Genomic DNA, 14386 nt, shown 5'->3' on the forward strand with positions numbered 1-14386 from the left:
AAATTTCCATAGTTCAGCTGATTCGTCTAATGTTTTTTTGTCAACAACTTTAATGTGTTCTCGTAATCATAAAACGATCGAACACTTGAAGTTCAGATGTAAAGGTAACAAGGATGAAAACCAAAATGGAGATCAGGAGCAAGAGTTGAGGTTTACAAAATAGTGGTAAAATTGTAGAAGTATCCTCTTTAACTTTGTTTTGGTGAGGAATGGAGCTTTATTTTAAGTTACTTGATGCTAGAGGATGGCAGCAGTTCTACACCAAGGCTGCTTCCGACCTCTGAACTCTAATCTCAAACGAAAAAAGACGATAGTTTGTGGAAGGAGGGATCAAGACAGCTTGAGGTTGAACAGATAGAGATGTTTTTCAGGATACAGAGGGCTACAGCAGGAAACCAGGCCCTTATCAGCTCCCCTATACTGTATTTGTGAAGTCACCAGTCATCCAGGTCATGTTCAATCATTGTAAAATCTTATCATGTTGTCTACTTTCTGTGCTAAATATCAATTGTTAATAAAGTTCAAGTATTAATCTGCCTTGCCCTAAATTGAATGACTCAATCTTGCCTCGTGTTTTCTTTTTATATGTAGAAGTTAGGATCAAAAGATTAACCACAGGGGGACGCTGTAAACGGCTTTACGTAAAGAGACAAAAAAAAAGACGTCCACAGCCTCAGTGGAAATATGAAATTACACAAGTAATATTTGGCTGTTTGGAATGTAAAAAAAATGCATTTCTAACGGCTCAAAATGTGCCACTAATAATAATAATAATAATAATAATAATAGAGACAGGATGGTGCCAAAACGTTTATATGATCCCAAAACAAAAAGTCCCTCCTTATCCGGTGATGACGTCTAAACGCGGAAGTAATTTAATTTTTTTTTTTTCGCTCAGACTTTTGACAACTGAACAGCTTAGAGGTAAAATGATAACCCACATACGTAGATATCGTTATATGATAATCAAATAGCAGGTACTTCATGTTGCGTCTTCAACTGGCTTAACTGCCGACACCATACAGATCGTTGTTTTTCTGCCTCTATAAACGAGTTTTCTCTTCAAGGCTAACGTTTTCAGGATGGAGAATGGGGTCTCCTCCACTGGAGGAGGAGTTTTCCTATCCAGAATGGCCCTCAATGACAACAAGGCCGGCATGGAGGGTCTGGATAGGGACAAAATAAACAAGATCATCATGGAGTCATCCAAGGTAACGCAAAGCTCACTCCACCGAGAACTACCGAGAATAATCAGCCTTAAAATATAAAGGGTCTGAGATGTCCACTTTTGAACACTGTATCTTACCATGTGTGAAAGCTCTGTATTTAAGATGAGATGAATACAGTTCTTCTCTAAATACCCAATGCATAAAATTGCACGTTTTATTGTTCTTGTCCTTCCCTATCAGGGATCGAGGTTTTATGAGAATGAACTAAAGAGAGAGCTGCAGGTGAACCAGCGTATTGAGAAGATGATGCTTCAAAAGGCGCAGATCACAGAACAGCAGTTAAGGAAAGCACAGGCTCTTGTAAGACGTTTTGGAGATTTCACAAATACAAACATCTACAAATACCATCTGAACAGATTACCACAAGCTGACATCCATCCCCCTGTAGGTGGAGAGGATGGCAGCAGAGTTGGAGCGTACCCGTGATCTCAGTCGTGTGATAGTGCACGTGGACATGGATGCATTCTATGCAGCAGTGGAGATGAGGGACTGTCCTGAGCTGAAGGACAAGCCCATGGCCGTTGGATCCATGAGCATGCTGGTGAGTTAAAATAACACCAAAAAAGCAGCTGAAATAACAACTGAAATGCCTTGTATTGTCAATCAACAGTTTGTCACAGTGAAGTTTAGGTGCATCACATGTATTATTGATTTTGCAGATTATTTTTTCTGCGATGAGGTTTTGTAAGATTGGCACCAATTTAATTAGTCTGTCAAGGGAAGAAGTAGTGATACATTTTAATTCATAACATTCAACTCAAAAAATTAAAATGAAGAAAAATACATGCTTTCAAGTCATATCGGAAATGGCCTTAACATGCAGTATGTGTACATACAAGTATATATACATACAGGTATATATATACACATTGTATATTTTCCAAGCACAGAACATAACTCGGATCTCATCTATCCTATTCCAGTCAACTTCAAACTACCATGCCAGGAAGTATGCAGTTCGAGCCGCAATGCCTGGCTTTATAGCAAAGAAACTTTGCCCAGATCTGATTATTGTTCCACCAAACTTTGATAAATATAGAGCTGTGAGCAGTGAGGTGAGTTACCCCAATACACACACACACACGTGTATGTGCTTACATGACAGAGCCTAAACTAACAGGTGCCCATGAATTTGTATTTTTGTTAGATCCGGGAGATTTTTGCAGACTATGATCCACATTTCCAGCCAGTTAGCTTAGATGAAGCCTATCTTGATTTCACGGACCACCTGGAGCAGAGGAAGACGTGGCCAGACTCCTTACGAACACATCGCTTCCATGCCAACAACATTACTAAAGGCAAGTAAAATTATTTGGGCAAGACCAATAATTGCATGTTATGCAGTTTGTTTGTTTTTTTCAATTTTTGCCAGATTTAATTTGAGCAAAAACTTGTAAACTTGTTGTACCAGTACTCTAGCTGAGTGTTTAAGTAAAAAAGACTTAAGAATGCCAATCATGTACTTCGACATATTTTTCTTCCAAAGATGAAGAGCAGATTGAGCATCCCCAGGAGTCAGCCTCAGTGGCAAACGACTTTTCTCCAGTTTTGTTTGATGACACCCCGAGCACTTCTCCCAACTTGCCGGGCTCTGATGATTCAGCTCAATCAGCTACAGGAGTGTCTGAAGTTTTTGGGACATCTGTTGAGGAAGCTGTGAGAGAAATGCGCTTTCGTATTGAGCAGAAGACTACGCTGACTGCCAGTGCAGGTGAGAGGAAACCCAACTGCTGAATTGTCGACTGATTAGAGGTCTGGGGAGCGTATATTCCAAATACCGTCCAAGATTTTTTAATGTTTCATAATGTGACACGTGATTTTGGTAAAAGTCTTGTTATTTACAATTCTTTGCTGATTTTATAATGTCTGGATTTCATGCTAGACAAATGAGTGTGATTGTGTTCAAGGAGTTCAGGAGGAACTCCAATGAATAAGTTGGCAATTTGTCACTTAGGGAAACAATCAGCAAAACATTATCAGAACATCGGCGAAGTATCAACAACTTATTAAGGAATAACTTAAAATGTGGCCTGAATTAGCTAAAAGAGCTTGAGAAAAAAGAAAAACGCACACATCCGCTGCCCAGTTAGGGATGGGTGCTGGATCAAAAGTATCGACAAAGGTTTGAAAAAATCCACACACCAGGAGTGCTCCAAGATTAATGATAATTTATTATAGTAAGAAGTTTTGAGCAAAAATCAGCTCTTTTTCAGATGCTTATCGACATAGATATATTTTGGTAAGCACGAAGTAGTTCTTCATCAACGAGAAATGAACTACATATCAACATATACAGACTGAAGTCAGTGTGAGTTGTGATCAGCCTGAGGCCTATGATCTAACAGATGTTCATTGTCAATGAGACATACTGTTTTGCTTTACACTCTTCTAGGCATCGCTCCAAACATGATGCTGGCTAAGGTGTGTAGTGACAGGAACAAACCCAATGGCCAATACAGACTGCTTCCCACCAGGGACGCTGTTATGGAATTCATCCAGGACCTTCCTGTCCGCAAAGTAAAGTAGACCGCCTACACTCAGATCTGTTGCAATATAAACAGAGCCTTGGGTTGCTGTAGGTTAATAATTAAGGAATGATTTCCAACTGTCAGAGAAGTTTTTTTTTTCATAGTTTAAAGCTGTGATGAGGTGTTGCATGCTGTAGACAGCTGTTTTAACAAAGGCCACATGAGAAGTAAGAATGCATTCGTTTATTCTCGCAGATTTCTGGCATCGGGAAGGTGAGTGAGAAGATGCTGAAAGCCCTGGATATTAGTAACTGTTCTCACCTGAGCCAGCAGACGGCACTGTTGTCATTGTTGTTCTCTGCGAAAGCCTGGCATTATTTCATGCAGGTTTCCCTGGGTCTGGGCTCTACGTGCATTGACAGGTTTGTTCGGCATAGAATGAAAATCTGAAAAAGTAATTGTTTTATGAATACTGACCTCCTTACTTTGATGCAGGCACGAAGAAAGAAAAAGCATGAGCACCGAGAGGTTTGTCTCTAGTCGATTCTGAAAAGACTGATTGTTTTTTTCTTTTGCCTTCATTAATACTCTTTATATCCAATTTTTCTCTGACACATCATAGGACCTTTAGAGAGTTGAAGAAATTGGAGGATCAGTTGTCTTTATGCAGGGAGCTCTGTGAAGAGCTGGCCAAAGATATGAAGAAAGAGGATCTGAAGGTACTGAATCTTGGGCTGTTTTATTGACGCTTCGATTCCAGTCGCTTTGGTACAGGCAGTATAGAGCAAGTGCAACCTTGACACTGTCTGGGATTCATTCGAGATCTTACCCGACCTTCCGAGCCTCCACGTGACTGGAAATTAAATGTCATATGATTACGTCAACCTGTTCATGCATTTTTTAATGAAATAGCTGAACCTTTGATGCACTGTTGTACCGTCTCTTTAAACCTATGCTTGTGTGACTTTAACTTTGTTTTTATTTCTTAATTCTCTCAAAGGGTAAAACAATAACACTGAAGCTTAAGAATGTGAACTTTGAAGTGAAAACCAGAGCCACGTCACTTCCATATGCTGTTGCCACAGAGGAAGAAATCTTTGCCATTGCCAAAGATTTACTAAAAGCAGAAGTTGAAAATGAAAGTCCCCAGCCACTTAGACTGAGGCTCATGGGTAATTATGTCATGCTATATAATGAATATATTGATTGAAATAACAAGAATGTTATTTTAATAGAGTACTCAATAAGTTTCCATTCCCCAGAAAATTTCTTTCTCTGCTTGTAGGGGTTCGAATATCTGCCTTTGTCAGTGCAGATGATAAAACACCGCTACAGAAAAGCATCATTGGATTTCTCCAACCGGGCAGGCCAGACTCGAGTGGTATCTCCCAAGTAGTGCATCGCAAGTTTAATGAAGAGCCTGTCCCCTCTTGTCCTTCCACTGTACAGAAATGTCAGACACAGGAGGAAGTACTCTGGCAGGCAAAGAAAAGGGGATTACAGCAGGGACAGACTGGTGGGGATTGCCTTCAGTCTTTCTTCCAAAGAGCCCACGCAAAGAGACTGCAACTTCAAGCAGTCTGTTCAAGCACGCAGGACGAAGGACAAGAGAGAAAGGCCACTGCGATTATTTCCACGGAGGCACCTAATCACAATAATGTGGAGGCTTCTTTAATGGAGAATCAGTTTAGGTGTAGTCCGACAGCATCGGATGCTGACAATGCATCGCTCGTGCTGGCTCAAGCTTCTACGTCTTCAGGTTTTGGAGGACCAGTGTCCAATAGTCTCACTTGTCCTGTGTGTTTCCTGCATGTGACGACAGCCGATTTGAATCTCTTCAACCGACACATAGACCAGTGTCTCAGCGACATTTCCAGAGAATCCAACCAGAGCGCAGCCTCTGACTCAGACAAGGAAGGATGTGAAGGGATGGACGAATGTCAAGCAGAGATTGAGCTTCAAATGCAGCAGGAGAAGGTGAAGAGCGCCGAAATGTCGGTGCCAAGTAGAATTAATCCTCCACAAGACCAACATGTGGCAAATTATACAAGCCAAACAATTTTGTTGATCAATGGTGACAGCAGAACAGGGGACCTGCACCAGCCACAGCTGTACAACAGTGCAAATCCCATCCTCATTTGCCCAGTTTGCCAGGTGACTCAAAACACAAATGATCTCACTGTCTTCAACTCCCATGTTGACCTATGCCTGAACCAAGAAGTGCTGCATGAGCTGGACCGTCCTACGTCATTCCCTGTGAAGGCTTCTACGGCTGTCGTCACACACAATAACAAGGTGAAAGGTAAGATATCAATTTCGTTGGAGTTGCTAAGTGCTTTATAAAACCAACAGTTGCATCTTAAATTTTGGCGTGCCCTTAAGGTGCAGAGGTCATCTGAGAACCTCTGGTATGATGTGATAAAAGCAGAGGTTGTCTCAAGATATAAAGTGAATGTTTAGGAGTGAAGTCTAGGCGTTTACATTTTAAATAAAAAAAATAAATAAATAAAAGATAATGTGATGTAATGCAAGTGCGTAATGCGAGGAAAGTTGTGATTTCCTCTGAGAGACTCATATAAGGCTTACTAAGAAAAATAATGACAACAATTGTGCACCATGTGTGATGATGCCATGTAAAACACACAGTTTTAGTCCTAAAATAATAAAAGGATTGAAGGATTTGCAACTGGATGTCAAAATAAAAATGTTTAAAGCAAAATGTATCCTTTTTGACATTGGCATTTATTGGCATCGATTTTCGATCGTAAAATCAATATATCTATTCAGATGGATGAATAGCTCCGACTATTTCACATTTCTCAATCCAGTTGATAAAGGGCGTAGACTCTTGGATAGTCATCCTTGGAGTTAACAGTCTATTTCAGAGGATGTTGTGGCCTATGACCTTCTTATTTACTGACACTGACATCACGCAAAAAGCCTGTATTGATTCCCGGGGAGAAAGGACATCTTATTTCACCACATGGGGATTCCATCGCCCTGGACTTAGAAGTGGCTAAATCACTCCTCTAGTTTTTTTTTTGTTCACTTCAATCATGTGTTTTTTTTTTGTGCAATAGCTGGTTCTGTAACAATCCTGCCGCAGAAATTGCATTCTTGATGGCTTCCAAGGTGTATTGTGATTGCGCGTGTGTCTTTTTCTCTCTACAGACAAAAGTCATCCTCTGTCAAAACAACCAAATCAAGTAAAAACAAAAAGGTGAGGCAGCTTGATCACTGTGATGCAAAAGAGATCAAAATTACTGTATGACCTAAATATTATCGTTTCAGTGATGCACAAAATTTCTTTTTCTACCATAGTAAAAAGTCATTTATTCTTGATTTCATACCTTTGCAGACGGGGCTCCCCTCCATCTCTTCCCTCCAAAAAGGCAAAAGGCCCCGGTCTACACAGCACCATTGACAAATTCTTCAGGTGACCGCTGCAAACAGGAAGACCTTTCTCAACTGAGGAATTTGTCCATTTTTTTTTAGATAATTAAAAAAAAAACAGCACAAGGGGTGCCTTTAGCCGCTCGAGAAAGATATTAGTGTCTAATAAGTTTTACTCACTAAGCCATCTATCTATACTACTCATGCTTCACTCAGATGAGAGGGTGAGGCTGCAGCCTGTCCCTGTTGTAAATGGGTAAGAGGCAGGGCTCGGCCATATAGCAATCATACGATAGTAAAAATGAATAATGACAAAACATATTTATTTTTATGAAAAAAATGCCTGTATTTGATCTTGTATGACACCTCAGGACATTTTTTACATTTTTGCTGCTGGTAGTTTTGAAATTCTAAATAAGCATCTATTTATTGTGTTTATCAACTGTGTGTTAAAGTAATAAAGATAGCATTACTGTATTGTGTAAATTATGGTCGTAATAAATCTTATTCTGATCAACTGCTTGTAGATTTTTTTTTTTTCCTTCAATTAAAATATGTTTTTCAACATTCAAATTGTAACAAAATTTGACTATACTTTTAAGGATATTGTTTTGTTTTTGGAGAAAAATATGCCCAGGGAAGAAACAAGCATTGTTACATCAGAAAGTTGCTTTGTGACGATTTCAAGCCTGACCACCTTTAGCAAACAAGCTAAGCTAATACTAGAGTCTATTGTTAGTCTCTTGTAAATACTCTGAATTAACATTGTAAAAATAACTTCAAATGTCACCATGACAAGTCAAATAATGGGGACGTTTGCTATGTAAAACACACTCCTGAAACTATCCGCAGGTATCTGAAGGGTGTGAGTTGGGAAAGTAAACACAGATCAGCCAATCCAGTCTGGTTAGAAAGAGTAGCTTCCATCTCCAGGTGTTTTCACTGTTTGCAGACAGGAAGTAGATCTGACAAGGTTTGATCGGGTGTCTTAGTCTTAAAACTTCATGTGATTCCCTGGGTGTTTGGCTACAGATGTTCTTAAATGTGCTGTGCAAAAAGCAGGCTCAGATTTGATTGTATTATACGGAGCTTTGCCTGGTTTCACAAGACGGAGTCATGAAGGCTGCAGCATTGAGAAAAATGATCAAGAAGCAATTCCCCAAGAAGGAGAGTGTGGATTCCCAAAAGGGACAAGAGCGACTCAGGGGATTCACAGACTTTGTCTTGAACAAACACTCAGAAAAAGAGAAGAACAACAGCTTTGACAGCAAAGAGATGCGTGAGTACTGGAAAATCAAAACACACACACACATCAGACTTTGTCATACACAAGGACTGTTATATGAACACGCACACACACACACACACACACACCGACTCAGGGGTTACACCATCCACAAACTGCAATGTACTATGATTTCTGATCAAAGGGATCTGCGTCTGCACTTTTCTTTTTACTGCTGTCACTTTAAAACACAGCATTTTATCTTTGTTTGGACTTCATTAATTACCTACCTTACTGTCTTTGTCATAACTTGTCCATTATATTTATCATATTTTTATTACTGCACCCTTGGTCTTGGAAAAATGCAATTTCAAGCCTCTGCATGTGTGAAACATGGCAGTATTGACAATAAAAGTTGATTTTGACTTTTACCTCATCACTCCCCTCAACGTAGTACTTTTCCATTCCTCTAATAAGGGGTTATATAATATTCAGTATCTCGAGATACCCTGCGGTTTTCCTTCTATGTGGATCAGCACTATTCCTCATCTGCTATGAGAAACAAACTAAAAATTAAACCCTTCATATATAAATGCAACCAAGTTTATATGTCGCTCCAGCCATATCAGTGGCATTTCTTTCGTACACGTCTTCCTAACTGGTTGATAAAAAAGTACAAAGGAGCTGCAAATTAATATACCAGTTTGTATAATACTGTTAAGAGCACAATGTCAGAAAATTCCATCATTTGGTATTTCTGATCAGTCTTTATGACAGATTGTAACGCCTCTAATTATATGATTGTTTGATGAGTGACTCAGATTTTATCGAATGTTGAACAACACTGTGTGTTAGATGAATGTGCTGCACCCACCATTGTCTATACACGTGCTGATAAAGAGATGGGAGGATGACTGGAGTAAATCACTGGGCATATAATATGGCTTAGTGTGTGTCCGTTCTGCAGTTTCTTCATGAAGATACTTCAGTTTAAAACCTGGAGCAAAAGTTCACTAATTTGTGTTTACACAGTAAGGATTGGGTTTTTAATCAATTTTATAGGGTATATCTCAGTTACATCTGGTTGTATTTTGGTTCTGTTTCATTTTTTTGAATGACCAAGTCAAGAAAATGTTATCTCTGTTGGGCAGTGCTCACTGCAGAAAAGCAGTTCATGGAGGCTGCAAAGACCAACAATGTGGACGCAATGAAGATTCTAGGGAGGGGGTTAAATGCCAATGCAAGGAATGTGGTGCGTTTCAATAGAAAAAAAAAATCTTAATTTGTCACTGTTTGTTCACAGTGACAATAAGATCAATGATAATATTTTCACCAGCACAACAGGACCGCCCTTCACTACGCTGTTGCTGGCAAAAACAAGGAAGCTGTCCAGTTTCTCCTTCAGCGCCGAGTTAAGGTGGATCAAAAAGATAAGGTGAGGGATGGCACGTGTTCAGAAAAAAGCAACACATCTTGGTAATGGGATTTTAAAAATATCACCATTTTAAACAGGACATTTATTTTTTTTTATTGTTCAAATGATGACAGTTTATGACCGAGTGCGTGAAATAATCTTAGACTAAAATGTGAAAGTTCTTAATTTAAAGAGACTTAAATAGCATAGCAATAATAAACGCTAGGTTATCTATAATGAAAAATGATGTAATTATAAAATGAATCAATTGGAAATGCAGGATGAAAGGATGAAAAGAAACCACATAATAATATGTTCAGTGTAAGAGTTGGAGCCCTGTGTTTCACAGTATGCTGAATCGTCTCTGAAAATGTCCTGAAAATCATCTGTGGATATGTAGTGCGCCATCCTGGATGAGATCTAAATTGTCTGTCATTTCCAACTTTGTGTACCAAAAAAAATAGTCTTTGTCATGTTTTCATATGATCTTGTGTCTCCGCTGCGGTGCATTTGACAGTACGGTGTTGCTCCCATTCATTTGGCCGCCTGGTTTGGCAGCTTGGAGATTCTGAAATCACTGGTTCGGGCTGGAGCTGAACAGAAGATTGAGAATGAGGTAGACGGACATATAGTTTTGCTCAGCCTCCTTTGCAGTGACTTTTACTGAAAAATCATTATGTGAGTTTTGATGCGGTCCCATTTTTGTCTTTTTTTTTTTGAGTTTGAACAAAAATGATAATGCATTAATCTTCTTCTCCTTTTGGCTTTTCTTCTACCCATTCCAACCTGCTTGAACCTGTCTTTTCACCTCTTTTCCACTCTCTCGGCTGCTCTGGACTGTTGACCCTCAGCACTTGAAATCCTCAAACTTCTTGATCTTAAAATAACAATCCATTCATGTAGCTGCTAATTATTTACACATCACAAACTAAAATATACCATGTAAATTTTATCCTTGGTGGATACTGCCTTATACACTAAACAATAGGGGAAATAATCTCCCCTTACATAGTAATTTCATACTAGATAGCATTCACCCATTCACACACTGGGAGTTCAGTGTTGGATCGAAACGCTGACTTTCTAATTGGAGGAAAGCCCGTTTAGGGCTTGAGGATCTTGCCCAAGGATACTTAAACATGCAAAAAGGAGGCAATTCTTTGACCGTATTAATGGCAGATTGTTTCATCTTTTTAGATTACATTTCATATAACTGGCTGATTTTCACTGCAGGAAGGTCTGAACATCATGCACTGTGCTGCCATCAACAACCACACTGACATTATTGAGTATATTGTCCATGACCTGCAAATGGAAGAACTCAATAAAGATGATACAGTATGTTCTAAAAACAAATGTGAATACCCGAAACAACCAGCTATATCCTCTTTAAGACGAGTTGAATTTTTGATATCTTAAAATGTTTACATCTCAGTCAGGACATCAACCGTTTGCAATGGCGGCAGAGCACGGCTGCGTTCAAACTCTGGAGATGCTGATAGAACCTTGCTACAACATGGCCACGATGAAGCCGAACCAGGTGTGAGTTTGCAGTGTTGGTGCATTTACTGAACATAAATGAGGTTTTCACCGTCGAATTTGACCTCTCGAGTATTTGCGGGTCACACCTGCACGAAAGCTCAAAGTCAAACGTTCTTTGATGCAAGTAATGTCCCTCCCCGCTTCTGCCAGAGAGGGGACACGCCCCTACACTTGGCTGCCAGGAATGGCCATTTGGATGCTGTCCAGCTGCTGCTGCAGAGATTTGATACTCGGAATGAAGTCAACATGGTAGAAAAACACCTCTTCTTTTTCACTTTGGTTTTTCTGAAAGACTGGCCTCAGAAGTTAGTCCGCTGGAGAGGTGCAGTGGGTTGGGAGGTCACGTGGGTTACCATTAGATGAGAAAGAAAACACTTGTTTATCAGTTTCTTACCAGATATTTTTCCGAGTGATATTATCAGAGAAAGGCTAGCATTGAAATGATTTTGTGCACGACATGATGCTGACCAGAAAACAAGAAGCCCAACAGGATCAAAATTAAAAACTGCTCATTCATAGAAATAATCATTGCATACCCTCCAGGGTGTCAAAGTAGTTTTACTGAATTTTCAGATTCAATTTCATCATCGCATTTAACTGATTTTAAAAGGTTCTAACTTTTAAGCAGTGCATCTATGAAAAATAGAATTTTGCAAATAACAAATAAATAAGAACACATAAATCAAGTGTAGCGATTTCTGGTAAATTTTGTATCATGGCTATCCAGAACCAAGTCTGTGTTATTGACGGGATCTCTGTTTGGCAGGATGGGGAGACGGCTCTGTATCTGGCTGCCGAAAACGGTCAGGAAGGATGTGTTCTGGCCTTGTTGGAGGCTGGTTGTGACCCTGATATCCAAACAGTGGTACCTACTTAAATAATTACATTTCATCCTTGCTGTCATGATTTACTATAACAAATTGGGAGGGTTTCATCTGTTTGTCTGGCATTTTTCTATCTGTCTTTTTTCTTTAGTTTACAGCCTAAAACTAAACTTTTCTTGCAGACCAAATGCAGTGCGCTTCATTCAGTTTCGGAGGGAGGAGATACATCCCTCGTCCAGCTCCTCTTAGAATACAGAGCTAACACAGACTATCAGAACCAGGTAATTAAACACAAACAAGTCGGGGTCGTGCCAAACACATTGGGGTTATATTTTACAAGGCTAATTTATAATTTTATAGTTATGTAAGAGGATATTGTTTGCCCTTAGAACTTAGAGGCTCCTCTTCACTTGGCAGTGAAGCACGGTCACATCCCCGTCATCCATTTCCTGCTGGAGGCCAAATGCAATATCAATGTCACTGATAAGGTATAATCAGCTAGAAACAAAGTATGGTAAAATTTCAAGCAAACTTTATGCATATAGGAAAGAATATTAAAGATTGAAATATTCGCTGAATTGTGCCATTCTGTGCCACGGTCTGTCAGCGTTCCCAGAGTGCAATGCATCTTGCTGCGGAGCTGGCCAAAATCGAAGTCGTGGAAATGCTACTTAAAGCCGGGTTGGATCTAACACTGAAGGACAGGGTAAGAGGATCCTTGAAACATCCATTTCAAGAAGTAATGAGGCGTAGTTTTATTTGAACACATATCTTATTCAACGCCATCGTAGTTCTTAGGCAAATATCATTTTCAGGTCTCTTTGATGAAGAGCCTTTGATATTTTATTTAAACGTTAAAATGAATTCTGCTGTGCATGTTGGATCTTGAGTAGCAAGAGAAGACAGCTCTGGGTGTAGCAGCCAGAGCAGATGAAGTGATTATTGTGGACATGATCATCAAAGCAGAAAGATACTACGGATGGAAGGCGGTGAGTGACAGAAATGACACTTTAACAAATTGCTAATTCCTTCTTCACTATAAATGATACTGAAAGTCAGAGTTTAGTTAACCTTCAAATTCTAATAAAAGAATGACGTGAAAAATACGATAACCAATTTACCACGAATGCAATCAAGAATATGCTCAACACTGACATTCACATTGCTGGACATGTGAGCGATCACTTCTTTCTCCAGGGCCGGCGCCCTTTATCAATTTTTGGCATGATTTAATTACCCTTTCAGGCCAACAAGGATTTTGATATGAGTGTTCACTGCCAGTATCCACTATCATTCAAACTCGACCACCGCAATGAAACCAAGCAGGTCCGCTCCATGGTTTGGCATCTGGCGTATGAACTTCTGAAACCGGGAGACTGGAAACGACTGGCAGAACACTGGGACTTCACAAAAGAGCAAGTGTTTGCCATCGAGATGCAATGGACAGGTGACATACCTCCAACTGACATTGGGCAAGTCTCCCAAATACTTGTGACAAGTCGTAACCGATATCCATCCTTAAAATTATGAAGGAATTCTGACTATGAAAAACAACTTTGCTCCCTATAGCTTTCTTTTCTCTATTCTCAGCATTTATCTTTTTAATTATATTCGCTAAATGTCATTCTGACCGTGCTGTTTGTCCGCAGGTCAGCACAGCCACCAGGAGCATGGGAATAGAATGTTGCTTATCTGGCTCCATGGGGTGGAGCTGGCTCAAAAAAACCCTGCAAAAGAACTATACCACAGCCTCATTCTCATAGGCAACAGGAAAGCTGCAGGTACACATATTTAGAAATACTTTCAAAACATATCTATTGGCAAGTCAATTACCGCAAACCTCCATTGCATATATATAAAAAAAGTGTCATTTTTTTCATCTCTCCTCTTTTCATGTCTTAATGAATCTTGTTTTGTCTTACAGATAAGATTCGGACAGAAACAGAGAGTGGCAACAGTAAGAGCTGCACTGTTTCATGATTGTGATACTCTAGTATAGTCAAATATTTGATATTTGACATCCATTTGAACCCCCCAATTCAAAATACAAAGCCAGCAGTAAAATAATTTATTTAAAAATGTAGCAAATCTTATACATACAGCAAGGCCACTACATTCTAAAATCTTAGACAGGATTTTAATAGAAAACAGTCATAATGTATTCATTATATGTAATTTTACAAATCTAAATAAAACAGCATCTGTGCATAATTGAATGACAATTCCTCTTTGCAAACTGTGTCCAGCTGCTGATCATGAAAACATTTAATCTGATCTTTTCTGTGTGCAGG

At 39.4% G+C, this 14386-nt stretch overlaps 2 protein-coding genes across 5 annotated transcripts; both read left to right on the top strand.

Moving 5' to 3' along the window:
- Window positions 1-879: 879 nt before the first annotated feature.
- polk (polymerase (DNA directed) kappa) lies at window positions 880-7657 on the top strand. 3 transcript variants are annotated; one of them, XM_086173744.1, is made up of 15 exons: window positions 880-924; window positions 1068-1211; window positions 1410-1529; window positions 1618-1770; window positions 2153-2284; window positions 2377-2527; window positions 2716-2940; window positions 3622-3746; window positions 3953-4119; window positions 4193-4225; window positions 4320-4416; window positions 4698-4869; window positions 4983-5999; window positions 6869-6917; window positions 7056-7657. In XM_086173744.1, exons 2-15 carry the CDS (start codon window positions 1083-1085, stop codon window positions 7135-7137), a joined length of 2652 nt encoding a protein of 883 aa, XP_086029870.1. In that variant the 5' UTR covers window positions 880-924; window positions 1068-1082; the 3' UTR covers window positions 7138-7657. The 3 variants fall into 3 exon arrangements, with proteins under 3 accessions (XP_086029870.1, XP_086029869.1, XP_086029871.1); XM_086173743.1 differs by having other exon boundaries at window positions 905-1211; XM_086173745.1 differs by lacking the exons at window positions 880-924; window positions 1068-1211 and having other exon boundaries at window positions 1418-1507.
- Window positions 7658-8065: 408 nt separating this feature from the next.
- On the top strand, window positions 8066-14303 carry ankdd1b (ankyrin repeat and death domain containing 1B). 2 transcript variants are annotated; one of them, XR_015108819.1, is made up of 15 exons: window positions 8066-8369; window positions 9467-9567; window positions 9652-9750; window positions 10247-10345; window positions 10963-11067; window positions 11165-11269; window positions 11422-11520; window positions 12038-12136; window positions 12278-12376; window positions 12485-12583; window positions 12703-12801; window positions 12989-13084; window positions 13341-13567; window positions 13745-13876; window positions 14020-14303. XR_015108819.1 is itself a non-coding variant. In XM_086174241.1 (15 exons), the coding sequence occupies exons 1-15, from the start codon at window positions 8207-8209 to the stop codon at window positions 14073-14075; spliced, it is 1653 nt and encodes a 550-aa protein (XP_086030367.1). In that variant the 5' UTR covers window positions 8066-8206; the 3' UTR covers window positions 14076-14303. The 2 variants fall into 2 exon arrangements, 1 of the variants encoding a protein (XP_086030367.1); XM_086174241.1 differs by having other exon boundaries at window positions 13341-13542.
- The last annotated feature ends 83 nt before the right edge of the window (window positions 14304-14386 follow it).

Source organism: Fistularia commersonii, chromosome 26 (genome assembly GCF_037954325.1).
Source record: "Fistularia commersonii isolate RoL2024-O1a breed Wild chromosome 26, RoL_Fcom_v1.0, whole genome shotgun sequence".
Lineage (NCBI taxonomy): Eukaryota > Metazoa > Chordata > Actinopteri > Syngnathiformes > Fistulariidae > Fistularia > Fistularia commersonii.